The 16,905-nt window shown below is 46.4% G+C and overlaps 2 protein-coding genes across 14 annotated transcripts in view; one reads left to right on the top strand and one right to left on the bottom strand.

The window, feature by feature from the left end:
- NSDHL (NAD(P) dependent 3-beta-hydroxysteroid dehydrogenase NSDHL) overlaps positions 1-3,260 on the bottom strand; it is a 35,591-nt gene extending 32,331 nt beyond the window's left edge. For 3 of the 11 annotated variants that reach the window (XM_077987401.1, XM_077987404.1, XM_015128441.3), the window contains exons 1-2: positions 3,151-3,260; positions 2,568-2,639 (exon numbers count right to left, since the gene is read on the bottom strand). The gene's annotated coding sequence lies outside the window, so the exon portion shown is untranslated. 11 annotated transcript variants of the gene reach the window in all.
- Positions 3,261-3,533: 273 nt separating this feature from the next.
- LOC144329345 (centrin 2) lies at positions 3,534-6,923 on the top strand. 3 transcript variants are annotated; one of them, XM_077988792.1, is made up of 5 exons: positions 3,534-3,560; positions 4,509-4,667; positions 4,990-5,118; positions 5,589-5,726; positions 6,316-6,923. In XM_077988792.1, the coding sequence occupies exons 1-5, from the start codon at positions 3,558-3,560 to the stop codon at positions 6,403-6,405; spliced, it is 519 nt and encodes a 172-aa protein (XP_077844918.1). In that variant the 5' UTR covers positions 3,534-3,557; the 3' UTR covers positions 6,406-6,923. The 3 variants fall into 3 exon arrangements, with proteins under 3 accessions (XP_077844918.1, XP_014983933.1, XP_077844919.1); XM_015128447.3 differs by having other exon boundaries at positions 3,534-3,701; XM_077988793.1 differs by having other exon boundaries at positions 3,534-3,926.
- Positions 6,924-16,905: the final 9,982 nt, after the last annotated feature.

The raw sequence follows: 16,905 nt of genomic DNA, 5'->3' as shown, positions 1-16,905 counted from the left end.
TCCACGGTGACTGCCTCCTCTTCCTTCAAGGCCTAGTTGAACTGCACCCTCTGTGAAACCTCCTCCCCCTCTCCAGGAAAGGTGAGTCACTTCCACAGCACCTGTTTCTGCTCTCATCCTCACACTCAGCACCCTGTAGGACCCCACGAGCCCCTGGAGGCCCAGCAGGCAGTCTGGAATGGAAGATGGGTTTGAGTGATTTATCATGCTGCCACTGGCCCTGAGGCCTTATCTGTAAAACAGCATTCTTCTCGCCTACCTCAGAGCCACTGTGAGGCTCAAACAAACCCCCAGGGTTAAAGTGGGAGCGGTAACTTGTAAAAGAACCCCCAGGTGTCACCTCATTCATTGATTTCCTCATTCACAAGGCACCAAATGCCAGTCACTACCAGGCAGAAGCTGACAAAGACACAGTGCTGACCTTCAAGGAGCCCACCATCTAGGGTGGGAGACAGGAGCAAGCAAAAAGTCACAGAAATGCGTTTCCACTCTGATGAGGGCAAGCCCAGAGCACCAATGCAGGCTGCTGGCTCAGGGAAGCCTGCCCCAACTAGGAGATCCCTAAGCTGACTTCAAAAGACCCCAGAAGAGTGAGTAAAACAGAGGGCATGGTGTCCTGAAAGACATTCCATGGCCAGGGGTAGGAAGGACAAAGCAATGGCACAGAGCCACAGAGCGAGCATGTTTTTATAACTGTGACAAGTTGTGTCACAGCAAGTGTGAAGCAAGATCGGGAGCAAAGTTGAGAACATGTGGGGCCTGTGTGCCAAGCTAGGGAGTTACAAGGGGGGAAAGATGGTGGAGCCCCCAGAAGTTGGAAGCAGGAGTGAGTGTTGCGATTGGAAAGATCACCTTGGCTGCAGTGTGGGGAAGAGATTTTGGACAAGTCTAAGGCTCCAGGCACGGCGGGTAGGGGGAATGACAAGAGCAAATCAGAGACGAGAACTACATTTGACCCCTGAACAATGTGGGAGTTGGGGCACTGAGCCCCAAAGTAAAAAATCCACATATAACTTTTGACTCACCTAAAACTTTACCAATATAACTTGCTGTTGGCTGGAAGCCTCACCAATAATGTAAACAGCTGATTAACAAGTATTTTCTGCGTTACATCCATTACATATTGTGTTCCAGCAATAAATTAAGCTAGAGAAAAGAAAATGTTACTATGAAATTGTAAGGAAGAGAAAATATATTTACTATTCATTGAGTGAAAGCGGGTCATCATGGTCTCCGTCCTCATGGTCTTCACACTGAGTAGGCTGAGAAGGAAGATGAGGAGGAGTTGATCTAGCAGCTCAGGGGTAGCAGAGATGAGAAAAAACCTGCCTGTAAGTGAACTCACAAGGTTCAAACCCATGTTGTTCAGGGGTCAACTGTAATACTGCCTGAAGACCTGCTCAACATCAGGCCACTTTACATATAAGTACCTCATCCCATTGAGATGCAAAAGTATCCCATCAGGTAGACAGTACTGGCCTCACTCGACAAATAAGAAACAGGCTCAGAGAGGTTAAGCGACTTGCCCAAGGTCACACAGCCTGCACAGAACTTGTGTTTGTCCCTTGTACTCTGTCAGGCTTCCGATCTGCAGGCTGATGGACAGGGAAGCAAAATGTGGAGGGACATTAAGTTAGAAGGGTTAGCAGGGGCAAAACTGGGCAGAGGGATCACAGGCCAGGCTAAGGAGCCCTTTACAGTCCAGGCTCTGAAGGTTTAAGAGCAGGGAGATGCCGTGACCAGAGCTGTTCACTATGAAGATTAACCTGGCAGAGTAGGGAGGACTAGCTAGGTGAGAGGTGGGAAACAGGGGAACTACTCATCAGTTGTCTGACCAAGATTTACTGAGCACCTAATATGTGCCCCTCTCTGTTCCAGGTCCTGGAGTACCAGTAGTGAATACAACCAAGATGCCCGCCCTCAGATAGCCTGCCTTCTAGCGGAGGGACAACAAAGAGCAAAATAAACAAGCAAAATATACAGTAGGTCAGAAGGTGATAAGGACTATTGGAAAAAAAAGCAGAAAAAAAAGCAGAGCAAGGTGAGTGGCCTGTTTGTATTGGGGGCTGCAGTACTTAAATAGGGTGCTTAAGAGGAGGCAGACAGAGAGGACAACTGGGACAAAGATGAGAGGCAGTAGTGTGGCTGGCACATGAGGTTCAACCACAAAGCCAGTGTTCTGGGGCTGAGAGAAGAGTTGTGGAGTGATGGGAGGGGACACGTCGTGCCAAGCTTTGGAGACCATGATGAGAACTCTGGCTCGTACTACTTGGGGGGATGATGATGACCCAAAAATTAGGAGTCTGTTCACTGCTGAAGAGGGCAAAGGGCAGAAGCTCCATTTAAAAGGTTCTAATAAGCCTCAGGCCTTTCTCTGCCTGAAAAACTTACTTTCTGCCCTCTACTTCCCTAGATTACTGCCCCAGTGCCTGGAGGAAAATCAGGTGAAGGCTAAAAGCCACGTAGACAGCTAAAGAGGGCAAACTGGACCTCCAGCTCCACTTCTGCAGGTCTGTCTCAGTCCACACAGCCCTTGCACACGCTCCCTTTTAATTCTCCAAGCATACCTCTCACTTCCAAAACTCCTGTGACTCTGCTGATGAGGGCGTCTCGGCCTGGAATGCTCCTCCTTATCTGCACTGTGTGGGTGTCAAAAAGAGTATATTTTGATGACCTCTCCCCGCCCCTCTTGCTTGCTCACATCCCCTTCACTCCTTTCAAAGTCCGTTCCCAAAGCCCCCAGTTCACCGTCCTGGGCTGTTTTTAGCCAGGTAAGACCTGAAGTGATCCTCTCTTGGAACCTGGTCTGGGGCCTACACATCTGGGTCAGTCTGGGGGTGCTCTCGAAGGGCCACCCTCAAAGAGCGAGCCTCGGCTGGATTCAGTTCCTAGGTCCCAGCCGTCCGACCTCTGCCACAACGCTCAGCAGACCCCTTCCCCTCTCCGGGTCTCAGTTGCCCCGTGAGTACAGTCCCTGCTCCAACACGCAAGGTCAATCGTCTCTGGCTGCTCTGATGCACTCGGTCCCTAACTCAGCCTTAGGTCAGCACAGAAAGCACCCGACCCGGGCGGCCCCGCAGCTCCTCACCCTCCCGCCCCGCCCAGTCGCTGACACAGGGTGGCCTCCAAGGGCAAGGCCACGACTCTTACCCGTCCGCAGGTGCCCCACTGGCTGGCCTCAGCTCGCAAGCAGGCTGCACCCACCGAACTCCAGCCCCGGAACGCCACCCTTTACTCCCCTCCCGCGTGAGCCGAGAATCAGCCGAGCTTCTTCTACCAAGAGGATTGGCCCAGCTCGGCGTCGGCTCAGCCAATTGGCGCTCACGGCTTGATCTTGCCCAATAAAGACAGGTCTCTGTCCCCAGCGTGCCCCTCCCCGCGCTGGGCCTGGGCTTTGCCAGGTTAGTCCCACCCTCTTCGGCCCTGCACCAGTAGGGAGCGGCGGCGGCGAGCGGACGCCCAATGGGGAGCGGGGCTGTGCGCGCGGGGCGGTGGGAGCGGCGCCGAATCAGTGTACACGTCGGTTGCCTAACAACCGGCCGTGGACTCCTTTGGCTATGGTGAGTGCTGCCGCTCTGTCGCGCCCCACGCCCAGAGGCTGAGCCCTTCCCAGGCCCCAGCTCGGCCACGCCGCCTCTCCTGCGCCTTTCTCGGCTTTGACGCACCAGTCCTTCCTTTGAGCTCTTTCCCGGAAGAGTAGGGTACAGACGCTAACCAACCTACTGGGCCTGCGCTTTGCTGCTGCCTCCCCTTCACCCACAACAGGCCCACACCCGCCCCTCGGGCTCCCCTGGCCTTCCCTGATCACCTCGGTGAACCTCCCTGGGCAAAAAAGACTCGAATCCCTCACAGGCCCCTGACTTTCTCAGACCTTGGCCCCCTGGCCGCCTCATTCTGCCAAAATTTCCACACAGAGCTGGGAGAAGGTGTATTGTGTTCTATTAAAGTGTTTTTTACAATTTAAATATAGGGGCATTCAGGGGATGCTGTAGCTTCTTGGAGAAGGCACGAAGGTGTCAGATGGATTGAGTTTTATTACTCGATACTGACACAATATACATCTTAACAACTTGCTAATATTTGGCCAAATCTAGAAGTAATTGGGAAGTCAGAGTGCTTACTGGGAAGCGGAGTACTGGGAGTGGGCATTGTAAGGCAGTTTCCAGAACCAGGATCCCCACATTCGGGAAGAGCTGATTATCTCTACTTATTCGCAGTCATTTTCTTGACTAGCTCTCTTTTGGGATGATTTTCAGTAAGAGGTATCCTTACTGAACAAGTGATCTCCCTGCTTCTAGAAACGACAGTAAAGAAAAGGGAGGGATAGAAGTTCATGGAAAGATTCATTGTTCTTGCCAGTAAACCCTGTTATCTTTCTTGTTAAGCAAAGCTTTGGAATTGGTTGCCATAAAATTATTTAAAACTACATATGGGTGTCTGTAACTATGTTATGTAAATATGGACTGTACGATATATTATTGTGCTTGTGTATTGCATAACGTATGAAGGCCTCCAACTTTAAGAAGACAAACATGGCATCAAGTTCCCAGAGAAAAAGAATGAGTCCTAAGCCTGAGCTTACTGAAGAGCAGAAGCAGGAGATCCGGGAAGCTTTTGATCTTTTCGATGCGGATGGAACTGGCACCATAGATGTTAAAGAACTTAAGGCAAGCTCTATGCATTCCTGCCGTACTGCCCTTCCTTTCCTCTGCCTCTTCCTTGTCATCTCCCTATCACCTCTCTACCCCTTTTGCCCTCTTCTCCCTGCAATAAGTAACAGGGGAGGTTGTACTGTGCTCTGTTTTCCTGTCTTTACTTAGAGTATTATTAAATAAAATTGATTGCAAATGTCAATTAGATCAATGTTATAGTGTTCCCCAATCATATTAACATGACCACATCAGATGCTGGCTTAATGCTCTCAACACTGTTGTTTTTGCTGCTGCTAGTTCAGATGTGCTTATTGAGACAATCCTGTTTTCATTATAGGTGGCAATGAGGGCCCTGGGCTTTGAACCTAAGAAAGAAGAAATTAAGAAAATGATAAGTGAAATTGACAAAGAAGGGACAGGAAAAATGAACTTTGGTGACTTTTTAACTGTGATGACCCAGAAAATGGTGAGTAGCTAAGACAATTTGCATGGTATGGCGCCCCAGTCATCTGCAGAGGCCCATGGCATCTGCCTGTTAAAACAGTCATGTGACCACAGAGCAGTCCAGGTAGCAGCTGCATCAGGAGGCCTGCCCTCCCATCATGTTACCTTGGGCTCCCAAAACAAGCCCTTGTACTTCTTTCTCAAGACTTCCAAGCAGATACCTCTTCCCACAGAATTCTAAACCAGTTAGGAAATAGATATGGGATAGGGAGAGATATAGGGATAGGGAGCAAACGTCACCTTGGATGGAGTGCCTGGCTTGACTGGTGTTTCTCTGAGGCCAAAATGGGCTTCCTGACACTTGCTGCAAGTCTAGACTCGAGTTACATTGTTAAAAAGGAAAGGGTGACCTGACCGGGCAGTGGCAGGGCTACAGGACATGAGTAACCATGGTGTCCCCCTACTCATGTGTTTCATGTTCTATTTGGTAAGTCTGAGAAAGATACCAAAGAAGAAATCCTGAAAGCTTTCAAGCTCTTTGATGATGATGAAACTGGGAAGATTTCGTTCAAAAATCTGAAACGCGTGGCCAAGGAGTTGGGTGAGAACCTGACTGATGAGGAGCTGCAGGTTTGTAATGCATCACACTGGAACTTAAGATTCCCACCTTTGGGCCCTCTGTGACTTTTCTGTTACATTTTCCCTAGTGTGAGCACTTCTTTGAAGGAAAGCCAGTGTACTTTGTCCCTCTGTGGACAACTGAATTCTCCTTTAATAGTCAGACAAACCTATGAACGCTGCTTCCAGAAAAATGCACATAGGCACAGTTTTGCCTACTATTTTACATTCCAGGAATCCCTCTAGTCAAGGTAATCTTCAAGCTCCCTCCCAGGTGATAATGTTTGACAAAGTATGAGTTGGTTTTCAAATAAGTTTTCAGGAACCAAGCTATTATCAGGAGTGGCATACTGGCATTGGGTGGACTACAATTATCTATTCACATAGTGTTATTAAAAGTCTATTGCTTGCCAGGCACAGTGGCTCATGCATGTAATCCCAGTACTTTAGGAGGCTGAGGCAGGAGGATCGCTTGGGGCCAATAATTTGAGAGTAGTGTGGGCAGCATAGAGACCCCGTCTCTAAAAAGAGTCATATTACTTAGTCACCTTTTGGCATTAGTTTATAAATTAATCTAACCTGAATCTTTACTGTCATATAGGAAATGATTGATGAAGCTGATCGAGATGGAGATGGAGAGGTCAGTGAGCAAGAGTTCCTGCGCATCATGAAAAAGACCAGCCTCTATTAAGATCAGTGTCTTCTTTTTCTACTGCAAGCACATGTAACTAGATTTAGTGCCTGCCATTGTGTGAAATCTGGCTTTTGAGAATACAAACTTTTCCCCCACTGACCTCCCTTTATCACTTTAATAGTGACCTTGAGTCTATTTTAGCTGTTTGGAAGTGTTCTTTGATATTACAGTTCTTTGTAAAATGACCTGCGAATTACCCTAATTCTCAAAAGCAAAACAAGAGCACATTAGCATGAAGAAAAAGATCTTAAAGCTTTGAGCACCTGCCATTTTGCCTTGCATTGTTTCCCTCTTATCATGCATTTCCACATATCCACAAACACAGGACGACTTTAGACAAGCACATGTTACACTTGTGTCACCACAAGCAGTCATTCTTGAGTGGCTCCAGTTTTTATTTGACACTTGAGTTTAGTTTTCTCTTTAATAAAACCCAGTGAAGTCTTGCACTGGCATTTGGATGTGTGTTAATGCTATTTGTTTTGTCTTAAAAATAAAACCTTTCTCAGTTTGAACTTGTGTTCTCTAAGGATGAGTTCTTTAGCTTTGCTTATGAGTTCCTCTTCTCAACTATTGTGTTGAAGGCAGCCTGTTAGATACAAAACTCCTTACCAGCCTATGGACAGAAATGAATAATCCTTTGCTACTTTCCTGGCGTGAATTGTTTTTTGCCTTGGGAACCTGCTGGTTTGTAAAACTAGCAGAAATTTTATATTAGCTAAGCCTAAATGATGCTCTAAAAATAGTTTTGGCAAAGTGTAAGACTGGAAAAGAGTCTTGTTAGTAATTTGTGCTTGAATAAAATGGGGAGAGCCAGGCTAATCCAACACTAGGATGGATTCAGCCAACCTCTCATGAATTTATTTGCTTATGGTGTCTCATCGACTCTTGGAGGTGGGTTGGGCTGAGGGACCCTGTCCAGCCATCTTCCTGGCCTTGCACGGGATTACCTGTGAGAGAAATCCTGGTAGATGACATGAAAGTCTCTGCTCCAGGTTGAGAGTGGGGAGACAGAAGGGGTAAGGGAGAATAGAAAACGAACAATGATGGAATGCTCATTTGTTCACGTGGAGACAGAGAAAACAGATTTTCAAACTTCTGGGGGTAGGCTAGTCCCCTGGGGATAGGGTTGCACTGATTTAGCTAATAAAAAGAAAGCCTAGGTAAATTTGTATTTCAGATCAACAATGCATTTTTTTTTTTTTGTATGAATATATCCCATTTGGATTTTTTGTTTATTCATTGTTGATCTTAAATGCAAATTTACCTGAGCATCCTGTATTGCCACTGGTAACCCTACCTGGGGAGCACGTTACAGAGGCCAGAAGCCTGGCCCTGGGTCTCATGCCTGGACCCTGACATCCTGTAGGACTTGGGGGCCCAGGAATATGAACTTTACCATATCCCGCAGAGGAGTCTCATGCAGAGGGACTGCTCCTTAAGAAACACTTGGGGGAAGAGCCCAGACTAGCCCCATCACTGGGTTCTCACACACATACTCACCCACTTCCGCGCCGGGCAATTTGGGCCAAGCTACTTCTCTAGGTGCCTGGAGTTTCATGTCTGTGTGATGGGGAGAAGAGTTGTGCCTACTCAGAATCACTGGAGGTGAAATGCAAACTTACAGAAAGGACCTGGCTTGAAGGTGTTCAAGAACAAGAGGATTCAGAAGTGTTCAGTCTCACTCCCATTCCTTTGCTATAGTTATCACATAAGCTTTGTTGTTAAATGTGGGTCCATGAAGCTTTTATCATTACTGTCCCCAAAGTCTGTTGATAGCATTTCCTAAGAGGATTTGACCTTTGTCGTATTGTGATTTTCTAATAAGAGGCATATGATTGGATAAAAGACATAATGTTAGAAAGGAGTGAAAAGACTGGGCCCTGCCTCCGATTTTACTGTTAACTGTAACCCTGGAAACACTCATTTGAAAAAAAGTTAATTAAATGAGATCATGTCCTTTGCAGGGACATGGATGGAGCTGGAAGCCATTATTCTCAGCAAACAAACTCAGGAACAGAAAACCAAACACTGCATGTTCTCACTCATAAGTGGGAGCTGAACAAAGAGAACACATAGATACAGGGAAGGGAACAACACACACAGGGGCCTGCCGGTGGCAGCAGGGGTTGGTGGGGGGAGGGAGAGCATCAGGATAAATAGCTAATACATGTGGGGCTTAATACCTAGGTGATGGGTTGATAGGTGCAGCAAACCACCATGGCACACATTTACCTATGCAACCAGCACATTCTGCACATGTATCCCGGAACTTAGGGAAAAAAAAAAAAAAAAAAAAAGAGAACAGTTTTAGGGATAAGGAAAAAAAAAGTTAATCAAAAAGAAGTTTTAAAATTGACATTGTATATATTTATGGTATACAATATGATTTGAAACGTGTATACATTGTCGAATGGCTAAATTAAGCTAATGGACTATCCTGGACACATTCTTATCTCCTCCTGCTTAATATTCCCACAAATGAAATCTCTCAGGAATCTCTTGAGAGAGGACAGAGAGTGGCAAGTAATAGGTTATCCCTGAGGATAAAAACAAACATAAGGTGTTCACCATAGCTATGCCTGGCAGCCATTCTAAGATAGGTGTGCAGTTGTTCAGTGGAAGGGATGGGGACAGAGAGGGAGCATGAGTCAGTGGGGCTGAACCAGAGAGCTGCAAGGGGATCAGGAAGATGGGGAAGGAGAGGGAGCTGGGCTCAGTTCATCTGGAGGCAGAAAAGAGTCCTGAAGGCGGGAGAGGATGTGGATGGAGAAGTAACTGAGGTCAGTTCACGTGGGGCTGGACCAAGAGGTGGTGGGAAATTGCAGAAGATAGGGACAGAGAAGTAAAAGAGATCTTCCCATGGGGTGTCCTGGAGAGGTGCAGGGGAGAGGGGGTAGGGGGGAAGGGAGTGAGAGAGAGCAGGGATCAGTTCATGTGAGGATGTAACTGAGTTTTCGTGGGAGTATCGGTGGGTGGGCTTGTAGAGTTAGTGGCTTATTCATGTGGACAATAGAGTTGTGGGGGAGGGAGGGGAAATGTTGACAGTTCATGTGGGGCTGGCCCAGGGAACTGGAGGGGGATGGAGTGGCGATGGACGCTTAGAGGGGGCAGAGGTCAGTTCATGTAGGGTGTACCAAGAGATGCAGAAGGTTGAATGGGATGGCATGGGAGAGGCATTCGAGGCCAGCTCCTGTGCAGCTGCACTGGGGAGATGTAGAGAGTCAGAGAGGGAAAGGAAAAGCCACTGAGGACAGCTTATGTGTGGCCGTATCTGCAGAGGTAGCCGGAGTATGGGGCAAGGGAAAGGAGAGGGAATGGAGCTTAGTTCATGTGTGGCTGGACCAGAGATGTATGGTGGGGAAGGGGAAGGAAAGGAGATGGAGCTGAGTTCATGTCATGGAGGGCTGGACCAGAGAGACGTAGGAAGAGTGACTGGGTAAGTTTTAAGGGGTGTGGAGGTGGCATATGATTGGATAAAGACATATACTATTGGAGAGGAGTGAAAAGACTGGGCCCTGCCTCCCATTTTGTTGTTAGGGAGGGAGAGGCAGGGTAAGTGAGTTCAAATGCCAGTCGCGTACAGAGCTGCAGGGGACAGGCAGGGAGACAGAGGTAGCAGGGGTCAGCCCCTGTGGGTGGACCAGAGAGACGCAGGAGGAGTGGAGTGGGTTTGGAATGGAGAGGTAACAGAGGTCAGTTCATGTGGGACTGGAGCAGAAGGACACTGGGGAGAAGATCAGAAGTAAAGGGGCTGAGGTCAGTTCATGCAGCGCAGGATGGAGCAATATAGGGAGGTGGTGGGGAAGGGGCAGGAGTGAAAGCAGAGGGCAGTTCAGGTGGGGCTGGACCAGAGAAATGTCGGTTGTATGTGGGGATTGGGCTGAGAGAGGGCAAAAGTTCATTCATGTGCAACTGCGGCAGAGAGCAGTAGTGCAATGGGGGGAGGCAGGGCACAGGAGAGAGCAGAGAGCAGTTCATGTGGGGTTGGACTGGAGAGCTGCAGGAGGGTGGAGGTGGAATTTTGAACTAGAGAGGCCAGAGATTGCTTCATGTGAGGCTGAACTAAAAAATTCAGTCAGAGTTGGAGAAAAAGGGGAGGAAGAGGGAGCAGGGGTTCCTTCATGTGGGGCTGGACCAGAGGGATGTCGGAGGGAATGCAGGCCAGTTTCCTAAGGATGGACCAGAGAGCCGGAGGGGAGGAAGGGTAGGGGGAGGGAGAATACTCAGTTACTGTTTGGTCTTGTGGGCCTCCTTAATAACTTAGGGTTGTGCTAAATTGCCTTGAAAAAACTGTCCAGTAGATTCGTCTTTTCTTTACTCCCAAGTGTTAGAACTACTGTGAACAGTAGAATTTGTTGCTCAAGCTTGATATAACGAAATGATTTAAGAAAGGATGTGGTTCAGTTTCTGTCTCTGTAAGACATGGAACAGCTGCTGGGACAGATTTTTTTAAGTTCTATGATGACCGGGAAGAGAAGAAAGAACACGTTTAACCATTTTTCTTGTTTAACCACCTCTTTAGGAAGTCTAGGAGTTAGACCGTTAGGTTAGACCCAGTTATCTCAGGGACCACGTGGCTCCCCACCATACACTGGGAGAAATTTCCTTAAAGTTCAATCTGGCTTTTGAGAATGCTGATCTTTCAAATGCAACCTCAAGTGCCAGGATGTCTGACTGTCATTGGGCCAACCTCAAAACTCGATCTTAGAGCAGCTCTTCTCTCGAGGGACTCCTGCTTTCAAGGATGACTGTATTCCAGGGCTGCTCAACTTTATTTTATGTTTTTGTCACACCTTTGAATACAATGCAGGAGCTACCCTTTTTTGAGCTCCCCCATCACCATTAGTGAGAAGTATCTTACAGCAGGTTGCTCCTTTCTCCACTCCATGTCTCATGACCTGCTTAGTTCATTGTCCTACATGCTGGAAGCTGCTGGAATGGCCACATCTTCAGTTGTAGCAAAAGTAGTGCATCTGCATCAACTGCAGCTGTGCCATGCTGGGACATGTCGGACCCATTTCCTGACCCAAATCTCTGTCAGCAGCCCCCCAAATTCTTATGTGGGTTTCTGGACTCATTTCGAAGAACATCGCCATCAGCACTTGCTGTATCTGGAGCTAAAGTTACCCTCATTTCCAGCTTTTCCCTGCGGCCTCCCAGTCCTCCGGTCTTCCAAGCCTCTCCTTAAGCACCACCTTTTGCCTTTATCTTTCTGATTGTGTCGGTTTACAGGATTGATGTCATTTTCATTTTCTTTTTTGTCTTTGCCTCATATGTCACCCAGACTTTCCCTACAGTATTCACACCCATCCACCCCTTCCTTTTTCATTTCTGAAGCCACCACCTCAACTCAAATTCAGATTGCTGAAATGTCCTCCTAGTTGATTTCCCTGTCCTGTCTTTTCCCAAGACATTCTGCAGTACTGTCTTTGTCATGCCATTATTTTGCTCAGGGAAGAGACCTAGCCTTTTGATTCAGTCACCCCTGGTGCAAATCCCAACTCTTCAACCCAGCAGCTGTGGTTTTGGGGGAAAGGATTCAACCTTCTCAAGCCTCAGTTTGCTCATCTAGAAAACAAGGGTGCAGTAAGGACAAAGACAGCGAACAAAAGCTAGCGTAGAGCCTGATGCCTCTTTGCCACTGATGATGGCTGTTCATTAATTAGCCTGTTTTTCTTTCTTCCCCTGACTTGGACACCGTGTCCTTAATAAGTGTCTATGTGTGTTTCCCTTCATATAAAGTTAGTTGCTATATATATATTATACTCATGTCTCTCTCATTGTCCCTACTGAAATATTGTCCCCCCATCTTATCCCAAATCTGTGTTCTTCTCCTTGTGAAACTCCTCCTCAGAGCTCCCTCCTTCCAGAAAACTTGTTTTCAAATAGAGGACTGCTTCCCAGCTGGAATTCTGGAAGACAGCAGTCTTGCAGATATGTCCCTTGCCACTAGGTGGGGTGCCAGGACAGAGAGGTTCTGAGGCAGTGCCACTAAATCACCTTGAGTTCAGCAGTGGTTTAAATTGGATCTTCCTAGTGCCCCAAGAGGGCTGTGGTCTCATCTAGCCTTGGAGTGTGATGGAGAGAATGCCACAGTGGGAAGAATCCTGGTGGGGCTGTGGACCCCTTGGAAAAGGCCACCAGGTGTGGACACTGATGGAATGACAGGTCATTTGAATGGATGCCCTATTAAGTCTAGTTATAAGTGAACAAAATGATACATTTGCATTTTTGAGTGTGAGCGATCAAGATTGCTTACCTGCTACGTGGGCTCATTGAGACTCCCTAACTACATTGAACACTTCTCAATGGAAGAGCGCAGGGTGCCTTTGATGTCATCATAGCTGGGCTTTGTGCCTGGTACAATGCTCCATCCATCCATCATCAGGCTTACTCATTTACTAAGTTTGTTGATCCTATAGCAAGGATTTATTAGCTCATTAAAAATGTCTAGTATTCTGTGGCTCTTTTACTTCCTGACCATTATCCCTTGTTATGAGTTGAATTGTGACCCCTAAAATTCATATGTTGGTGTCTTAACTGCTAGGACGTCAGAAGGTGAACTTATCTGGGGGTATGGTCCTTGTGGAGGTAATCAAGTTAGAGTGAGTTTACAACAGTAGGCCTTAATCCAATACAACCAGTATTTCCTTATATTGAATAAATATACAAATAAATACTGGAAATATATATATATGAATAAATACTGGGAATATATAAATATACAAATAAACACTAGGAATATATAAATATTTCCAGTATTATAGTGTAAAATATAGAAATATTTCCAGTATTTATTTCCTTATAAAAGGAGAAATTTGGACACAGACACAGACACTTGCAGAGGGAAGATGATGTGAAGGGACACAGGGCAAAGACAGTCATCTTCATGCCAAGGAGAGAGGCCTGGAACACATCCTTTCTTCACAGCCCTCAGAAGGAACCCACCCTGCTGACATCTTGATCTTTGACTTCTAGCCTCCAGAACTGCAAGACCATGCACTTGTGTTGTTTAACTCCTCAGTCCGTGGGTACTTTGTAACTGAAGCCACAGGAAGCTCATACATCCTCTCTCTTACTGAAGAATTTTCTCTGTTCCCCTAAGTGTCTCAACCAGAAGTGCACACAGTAATGTTGATGAAACAAAACCTGAACTTGGAATCTATGCTGCAGAACTCATGACTTCATGGACACTGGATGTGGCCTCTCCTGAGAGATCCATGAGCCCCTGGGTGTGTGCAGCATTGCTATCAGAAAGCTTTCTTCTCAACTTGGAGACTGAACTTGAACATGCATGTAAAGCCATCTCCTTGTGAGATGTTGGATGCGGGGAAATATTTGTGCAATCCCTCTTACAAATAGATCCAGAAGGTAAACCAATGATTAAAACTGAGTCAGCAAACCATGGGAACGATGAATAAGCAGAGGCAGGGTGACAGAGCCTCCGGGTGTCGTTGGTGGTGGGATTTTCACTTCTAACCTACTATATGTAGTCTAAGAGAAATGTTTTCAGGGTGAACGGGGTTATCTGAAAGACAGACGCCAACCTCATAAGAGGCATCGTGGGGTAGCAGTAAAATGTCTCTAAAGCTGAACTTCTGGGGTTCCATCACTGGCTCCGCCCCTACTAGTGACTAGTACAAAATGAGTGATCTCTAGCAAGTTACCCAAAGCCCCAGTACCTCGTTTGTCTCATCTGTCAAGAGTGAAGGTGGTATTAATATAATCTACTTCAAGGGCAGTTGTGAAGATTAAATAAGCTACATGGCAGTCATGCAATACATATTTGTTGAATGAATACACTCAGAATTTGGCTGCAATCCTCAATTCTAGGGTTAAAGAGTTACATCATTAATCCAAGTGCTGCAATTGAGGGGTATACCCTTAGAACAGGGGTTTCTAACCTGGGGCACTTGGATTTCAGGTGTCCATGAATTGCCTGGAGGAGGATTCCTGAAATTTCCTTAAATTCCCGGAAATAATGCACATGTGGCAATTTTCATCAGATTTGTTCAAAGAGTTCACGAGCCCAAAAAGATTCAGACCCACTGCTCTAGATTTGGACATCATTTGGGGGGCATGGAGAAAAATATGCAAACCCATAGTATTGTGCCCTAGCAGTGTGTGTGTGTGTGTGTGTGCATGCGCGCGCGTGTTTGGCGGTGGGGACTGGTTTAGAGATCCTCTGTCCATACAGACATTGCCTGAGATCAGCCTGCTTCCTGGCCCTTCTGGATTTTTTTCAGTGAGGCAGCTCTAGCGTTATTTTTATGCCATGCCTGAGGGCATGAGGCTGCTGCTTCCTTGCTGCTCTGGGGCCTGGAGATCTCTATGACGCTTTCTCTGTCACTATCTAGACATCCCCCGCAATCAATCGCTCCTTGGAGCCTCTGGGATCTAGCAACTTCACCAGCTGTCTGGATTTCCCGGTCTCTCTCCTGTCTCTCCTCCAACTTTTCTTTAGCTTGAAGATCAATCTTCTGGAAGGAAAAATGCCAACAAAAGAGGATTTATTTTCTTCCAAGAAATTGCTCTCACACTTCCTTACACTCACTAAAAGGCATTTTACTTATCTGTCTTCAGCATTTTCTTAAAGCCTCAATTCATTTTCAGCTTTAGCTTTTCCCAAATTAAGTATTCGTTAGGATCCACACCATTTCATATGTGCTTTTTATCCATCACTGGATCTGTCCCCTCCTTCTATCTTTTGCATTTATTCATTTATCCACTCACTCAGCAAATACTTAGCACCTATTCTGATCCAGGCCTTGCAGAGAAAAAATAAAGTCCCTGGCCTCGTGGAATTTACATTCTAGTGAAGAAGACAGGAAACAAGCTCAAACAAATAAAGGGAGGTAAGGAGGTGGAAAGGGATGGAGGGGGTGCTATTTTGGGGAGAGTGGTCAGGGAAGGCCTTGCCATGAAGTCCTGTAAGGATCTGGGAAAGAGTGCCCAAGCAGATGGAACAGCAAGTGCAAAGGCCATGAAACAGCAAAAGGCTTGGCAGAAGTGAGGAACAGTGAAGAAGCATGTGTGGTGGCAGCAGGAGGCAGGCGGTGAGTCAGGCCTCATAAACCCCATAAGGTAAGGGTATGTTCTCTGGGGGATGAGGAGTCATCACAAGGTTCTGAGCAGGAAAGAAACCTGAATAGCATTGCCACTGCATTCTCTTTCTCTCCAGTTTGGCCTACACACCTTTTTTTTTTTTTTCTTAATCTTTCTTGCTTAGAATTTTAACTGCCTATAATGCCCATCAGGATAATTGCTCAATGCACCAGAGCTTCCTGCTATGGGTTCAAGCTCCCTAAAAGGCCCATATGGCTAGTGTGATGGTTAATTTTATGTGTCAACTGGACTGGGCCACGGAGTGCCCAGACATTTGGTCAAACATCATTCCCAGTGTGTCTGTGAGGGTGTTTTTGGATGAGATTAGCATTTGAGTTAGGAGACTGGGTAAAGATTGCCCCCCATTATGTGGGTGGGCCTCATCCAGGTAGTTAAAGGCCTGAATAGAAAAAAAAGGCCTACTCTCCCCCAAGTAAGAGAGAATCCCTCCTGTCTGAAGGCCTTCAAACTAGGACATTGGCTTTTTCCTGCCTTTGGACTCAAACTGCAGCATCGGCTTTTCTGGAGTCTTGAGCCTGCTGGGCTTTGGACTGGAACTACGTCATCAGCTCTCCTGGGTCTCAGGCCTTCGAACTCAGACTGGAACTACATTATCATCTCTCCTGGATCTCCAGCTGCCAACTCACCCTGCAGATCTTGAAATTTGCCAGTCTCCATAACAGTGTTAGTTCCTTATAACCAACCTGTATATATTTATATATAATATAGACATAGATTTATATTTATAATCTAAATATATATGTTTAAATATGTATATTTATATGTATTATGTTACTCCTTACAAATGTATCTATCTTTCCTATCGGCTGCTGCTCTGGAGAACCCTGACTAACACAGGCAGCAGAGGGCGATCTCTCACCAAACACTGGCTGTTTCCCACGTTCGTCCTATTGGATGGTTGTTTGCTCCGAAGGGGTGAAAAATTTTTCTCATTCCTTTTTTTTCTTTTCCAGACAAAAGAAGGTAATTTCGGAGAAAGAGAGAAGCATAAGGAGTTGTTGGTATATGTGATAGGAGAAGTTCAGCTCAGATCAGGCCTGAGACGACCTAGGCAATGCATTCTACATGCGGCAGACACTAAAGTTCTTCTGGTAGTGACTTCACCCAAAACAGCATACTCTTCCTGGAAATCAAAGACCACGTTATAGCCAGCAGTATAAGCTAAGGGCAAAATTTTAGAAGTGGAACTTCTCTAACAGAAAAAAAAGAAATAGTGGAACAGTTGGAAAGGAGGAAAACTGACAGTGACAGAATGGCTGTTTCCATTATGCATAATCTTGCATTCACACACCCATAAGAATACAAATGCAAAACAAAACAAAACAAAACAAAAAAACCAGAATGATACAACGGACTTTGGGGACTTGG

This window comes from Macaca mulatta, chromosome X (genome assembly GCF_049350105.2).
Source record: "Macaca mulatta isolate MMU2019108-1 chromosome X, T2T-MMU8v2.0, whole genome shotgun sequence".
NCBI classification, from domain to species: Eukaryota; Metazoa; Chordata; class Mammalia; order Primates; family Cercopithecidae; genus Macaca; species Macaca mulatta.
The sequence above is the reverse complement of the archived record's forward strand: the minus strand, read 5'-3'. Positions and strand labels throughout refer to the sequence as shown.

What these genes read in the sequence shown, in the direction of transcription:
- LOC144329345 (XM_077988792.1), top strand. An exon ending in TAGATGTTAAAGAACTTAAG is followed by an intron (nt 4,668 to 4,989) that starts GCAAGCTCTATG and finishes TTTTCATTATAG; the next exon opens with GTGGCAATGAGGGCCCTGGG. An exon ending in TGACTGATGAGGAGCTGCAG is followed by an intron (nt 5,727 to 6,315) that starts GTTTGTAATGCA and finishes ACTGTCATATAG; the next exon opens with GAAATGATTGATGAAGCTGA.